The 5,882-nt window shown below is 43.4% G+C and overlaps 1 protein-coding gene across 1 annotated transcript in view; it reads right to left on the minus strand.

Moving 5' to 3' along the window:
• The window catches only part of Ppef2 (protein phosphatase with EF-hand domain 2), a 32,468-nt gene that overhangs the window by 1,283 nt on the left and 25,303 nt on the right, over nt 1–5,882 (minus strand). The window contains exons 14-16 of the mRNA XM_021163683.1: nt 3,970–4,076; nt 2,631–2,794; nt 898–985 (exon numbers count right to left, since the gene is read on the minus strand). Coding sequence (XP_021019342.1) covers nt 898–985; nt 2,631–2,794; nt 3,970–4,076 — 359 coding nt within the window. The remainder of the gene's footprint in view (nt 1–897; nt 986–2,630; nt 2,795–3,969; nt 4,077–5,882) is intronic.

Here is a 5,882-nt window from a genome sequence, read left to right on the forward strand (position 1 = left end):
TTCCCAGCAACCACATGGTGGCTCACAACCATCTGTAATGAGATCTGATGCCCTCTTCTGGTGTGTCTGAAGACAGCTACAGTGTACTCATATACATAAAATAAATAAATGAATCTTTTAAAAAAAAACAAAAAAAGCTGGGCAGGCTTATCCTAGCTTCCCTGGACTGAGGTCAGGAGTTAGACACCAGCCTGGAGAGGTGACGTGAGACCTCACAAGCAACTAGATCATAATAGAGCAAGAGCCCTTGCATTGTGCACGAACAGTTGGCTGGCCAGAGTTCATTTTCCATTTGGTTTTCTGCAGTTCTGCCAGGGCCACTTTATCCTCAGTTCATCTCAGCAAGGTTTCACTGTAGTTACTAAAAGTCGTGTCTCTGTGCACACATATGCATACTCACATCCATGTGTGCCACAGGAAGCATGTGGAGGTCAGAGGGCAACTTTAAGGAGCCAGTCAGTCCTCTCCCCCCTTCCACAGTGGGCTCTGAGAATGCTCAGGCTGTGTGGCATCTGTTTCTTTTACCCACCAAGCTATTTCATTGACCTTGAATTGATTTTTTTTTTTAAGAAATCAAAGGACCAAGATCACCCAATGAAGTCAGGAATGGTGGTGCATGCCTTTGATACCAGCACACAGGAGGCAGAGGCAGGCAGAGCTCTGTGAGTTCTGGGCCAGCCTGGTCTACAGAGTGAGTTCCAGGACATCCAGGGCTACACAGAGAAACCCTATCTCAAAACAAAACAAAACAACAAAGAGAGTAGTTTTTCTGACACCGTTGGCAACAACTCAACAGCTGCGTGCAACTTGAGAGGAAAGAGTTGTGAAGGAAACTATGGGGTCTGAGGCAAAATAATTCCTATGCAGGGAATGTGAAGGGGGGATGGGCGAGTTTACCTGAATGATCGCTGTCTATGATCCTAAAAATGGTCTCCAAGTTGGATCGGTTTCGATAGAGCTTTTCCAGCAGACTCGACTGAATATTCTGTAAGAAAAAGAAAGAAAAGCTTCTCTCTCCGCCCGAGTCCCCTTTTTCTTTTCCCCACTGCAACTTCCCTGGCCTTGGTCCTTGGGGCCAGTGAACTCACCCACCGGAAAGAAAAAAAAAATTAAAGAAAAAGAAAAAACCCCTCATTCTTGCCAAGCCCATATTTTTGCTCTACTGCATAATGAATACACTGTAGGAGGCCCAGCAGCAATGGGTGTTCGAATCCCTGATACTTCCTCCCCGAGCCAACCTAGAGTAGCTAGAGATGATGGATCAGGCAATGGAGTGATCCAGTGAGAAAGACACAGCGCCACATCTGGCTACTTGAGAGCCAATGAAAGGTTGGGAGGCGGGGCGTATAAAGGTTTGCTCAGTTGCAGCAAAAAAAGTACTGTTTTTGCCACTTGCCTGTCACTGACTCTGCGCCTTCTTACCCCTGCCCTGGAGGATCTTGGTCAGGGTCGCAAGCAACAATACATAATGAACTCTGATAGTTTTACATTGAACAAGTTATTCTTCCACCTCGCTAGAGTGAAGTAGGAAGGTCATTGGTGGTATAAAAACAAAAACCCCAACAAGCAAAAACCCATTCAAAAATAGAATTTGAGCTAGGCGGTGGTGGTGCATGCCTTTAATCCCAGCACTTGGGAGGCAAAGGCAGGTGGATTTCTGAGTTCGAGACCAGCCTGGTCTACAGATTGAGTTCCAGGACAGCCAGGGATACACAGAGAAACCCTGTCTTGAAAAAAAAAAATTGGTAGATGGTTGCATATATTTGCAAATATAGTCATCCCTTTATATCCCTAGGTTCAGCATCTGTGGTTTAGTTTTGGATGAAAACTGTGTCAGTACTGAACGTATACAAACCTTCTCTATTATTATTCCTGCTACAATCCAGTATTTACCTAGTATTTGCATTGCATTAGGTATTATAACCTAGAGAGTAAAGTCCGGGAGGATGTGCATGACCATGCTGTTTTACATAAGGGATTTGAACCTCCCCAGACGTGTGAGTATTACCCTCATGCTAGATACCGAGGGACAAACTTATCCGAAGCATCACTGAGTTGAGTCCTTTCAAGTGGGTGAACTACATAATGTGGGAATTATGTTGCAGTCATGTTGCAATAAAGATGTTTTCCAAAAGTACTTAAGGAAAAGTCTCACTTAACTGGCCTTGTCAGCAACTATTTATTGACTCATGTTTTAAAATAGAGGAATCATCAAGGTGTTGGGAAAAACAAATGGGATTTACAGTTAGAAGACTTGAGTTTGGTTTTGTTCTCTTTTGCTGCTGGAGGTTGATCCGGGGCTTTAAGCACGCTTAGCATAGGCTTTTTCACAAAGTACACCCTTAGCCCAAGCCTGAGTCACCGATGAGAAATTCTATAACCCCAGGCTTATGCATTCTCAGGTCTAAAAGCACAGGTAATGCCTACCTCTAGGTTGTTTGCGGAGATTAACAGAGGCAGCTACACAAACCCCTTAACACACAGTCTGATATATAGGAATGTAACAAATAGTTGCTTCCAGCTTCCCACCCTAGCTTTGGGGCCCTAAATAGCTGTTTCAGAATTTCGGCACCCCTTCATAGGGTTCAGAGGCCACTGTGTGCTCTCAACCACCACCGTCACACCCTCACCTCTCGGCTCAGCTGTTCTTTGGCCAAACTGTCCAACCAGGACCTGTATTCCAACACGTTATCCGCTGAACTATTCACCAGTTGTGGCCGCAGCATCCGCCAGGGCAGCCCCAGGTGCAGCACAGACTCCACGGCAGTCGCCCAGTCACTCAGGGTGATGACACCTGCGGGAAAGACCTGGCTGTCGGCCTGCCACAGAGCAGTCTGGTTTCCTGTCCAGCAGGGTGTGCATGCAGGACATACATTTTAACGCTCGCGTCCTTTAAGTATTGATGGGTAATAAGAATAAAGGCCGTTACCACTATTCTTGTTGGTCATGGCAAAGTTGACTGGAAACTAGGCCTTCCAAATGATACACAAGATGGCTAATTAAATTGGAATTTCAGAGAACAAAGCATAAGTGTATGTCAAATGTGATATAAAACTTTATTCTTGCCCATAATTGAAAATTATGTCTTTTCATGTATTAAATTTGGGTACATTAAGATTTTTGTAAATACCATAAAACAATGTATGTGTGTATGTGTTTTTATGTATATGTGTATATAAGTGTATGTTTGTTTGTGTATGAGTATATATGTATATATATAGTTATATGTGTGTGTATGAGTGTATATAAGTATGTGTATGCACAAGTGTGTATATATGAATGTATATGTATGTGTGTGTATGTCTTGTGTGTATATGTATGAGTGTGTATATGTATGTGCATGTATGTGTATATAAGTATATATGCATATTTTATCTGTATATGAGTTTATGTATATCTATGTATGCAAGTGTATGTGAGTGTGTGTGTGTATGTGGTTGTTTTAAAAGATAGGTGCTGGTATAGCTTAGTACAGAGCACCTGCCTAGCATGTACAAGGTCCTAGGTTCAATCCCCAGTACTGAAGAAAGAAAGAATCAATGTTCTACTTTCCTTGGAATATATTATTCATTTAAACACTTAATAACATATATGGATATATATAGGGCTGCAATTAATCAAAGTTTGGTTGGCTACTCCATCAAGTTGAATAAAAACACTGTTTAGCGTTGACAGTAGAACATGGAGCTGAAAAGCTCAGAAACAAGCAGTCACTGGGCCAGCACCAGCGACTCAGCTCCTCCGCTCACTCCTGCTTGGTTCTGGGTCTGACCCTTCCCATGATTCCATTGCTCTCACCACCTGCATCTGGCCAAGTACATGCTCTGCTATAATCTTAAGGTTTAAAAAAATTACAAAACCGGCGGCAAGCTGAAGCCACGATGTCACGAGATGTCTGCCCTTCACCCCTAACCAGTGCTCCGGCTCAAGCCCCTAGAGGCTTCTAGGTCGGTTTTACTTTGTTCTCACCGCTCTCATCCAGGTCGCGCTTCCTAAACTCAACAAGCAGGTCCGAAGAATGAGCAAATAATTTCTGTCGAAGGGCTCTGAGGGCCGACTCCTCCACCCTGCTGATCCTGGAGCGGGAAGAAGAGGGGTTTGTGAAAAGCTGAGTCTAAGGTAAGTCCTGGGCTCTAGCACATTCTTCCTCATTTTCAGTAACTCAAGCCCAAGAGCTCAACTTTGGAAAGAAGTGTTCCATCTCGTTTCCCCTCTGTGTCCCAAGGCAGCCAGTGGCTCACGGCTAGAGAAAGATCTCCTCTGTAGTCACGTGCTCTACGCAAGCTGTGCCTCAACTGTTCCATTAAAAACAGGTTTAAAAGACCATTGACCTCACAGGGTGAAAGTGGATTAAATAAATCCGTAGTGAGCATCTAGCAGGAAGCCTCTGGCATCCACTGTGTACCATTTGTTGTCATAATAAACCATGTTTTCCTCACAGTTTATGGTTATGATAAGCAGAAAATGAGATTTATATAAAACACAGAAATCACTAAATCCATCTTTTAAATTACTTTTTGATGGGTAGGGGGTCCTGGGATCAAGTTTTGTCCATGCTAAGCAAGTGTTGTAGTTACAAACTACAATCCTAGCCTAATTTTTTCATTTTTTGGAGGGGCGGGTCAATCTCATGATTCTGGGCATAGCACTTGGCTCAAAATAGATATTCGATAAATTGAAACAAGAGATAAAAAGGAGATTTTAAAAAACCAAATCTATTCAGTTTGTAATATTTTATCGAAGGCCAGCCATTCTATAAATAACGAACAGCTAACCTGTCTTTTCAAGTGATAAAGTATTTTTTTTTTAAAAGCATGTTGTCATGTTTGATACAAGTATTTATTGCAGGCCAGAGGTAGTGAGTGGAACTTGCCTATAACCCCAGCACTCTGGAGCCAGAGGCAGACAGTTCAAGGTCAGCCTTTGCTACATAGCAAGTTCAAGGCTAGCCTGGACTACGGGAGACACTCCTGCTAACAAACAAAAAGCAAACAATGGTGTTTTTTTTTTTTAAAGTTGAAAAATGTTCATTGTAATTTATGTTAACTAGTAATGCATATGTAGGCTCCATTAACCTTTTAAAAATTGTGTGAGCTCTCTAAAGCTTGGTCCAAATTGCACAGGTATACGAGCACACAAGCTTTGTCTAGAATTTGTTCCATCAGAAGCTAACAGAAGTACTGATGTCCTTGCAAACACCAGTCATTGATAGTTATGAAAGGCCCTGAGGTAGCAATGCCTGGACAACCTTCTGGATGGATACGTTTCTCTGGAACTATGCATGGAGTGTGTGTGTGTGTGTGTGTGTGTGTGTTTGCCTCAGCAAGAATGTGTTAATCAGAGAGAATTTTTAAGGGCTGATTCTCTCTGATCTCACAGATTCCAGGGGTGGAACTCAGGGTGTCTGATTTGTGTATTGAGAACTTGGTCCTCAGTGTGGTGATGGGAGTTTTAGAGGGTGGAGCCAAAGACAAGGTTCTTAAGTCAAGACCCCCCATCTCCACCCCCTGCCACCACTGCACAAGCGATTAAGGCAGTTTTCTTGGACTCTTGACTGAGTTCTGTGAGGTCTGCCTACCATTTTAGGATGTGATCTTCCCCTTACCCCTGATGAGACGCCATCTACAGTGAGGTCCTCACTAAAGGACAGACTCAAGGGGCTGCCCAGCCTACATGTCCAGCCTCCCACATTATATGTTAAGTAAGCTCACTTTCTTTAAAAATACCTTGCATCAGGTATTTTATTATCATAACTGCAAACGAAATCAGGCAGGTATGGTAGTGCCCGCCTGTATACTCAGCTCTTGGGAGGCAGAGGCTGGAGGAACAGGAGAGTGAAGGCCATCCTTAGCTGTATGTGAGGTCGAGGCCAGCCTGGACTA

Source organism: Mus caroli, chromosome 5 (assembly GCF_900094665.2).
Source record: "Mus caroli chromosome 5, CAROLI_EIJ_v1.1, whole genome shotgun sequence".
In the NCBI taxonomy this organism is placed as follows: domain Eukaryota; kingdom Metazoa; phylum Chordata; class Mammalia; order Rodentia; family Muridae; genus Mus; species Mus caroli.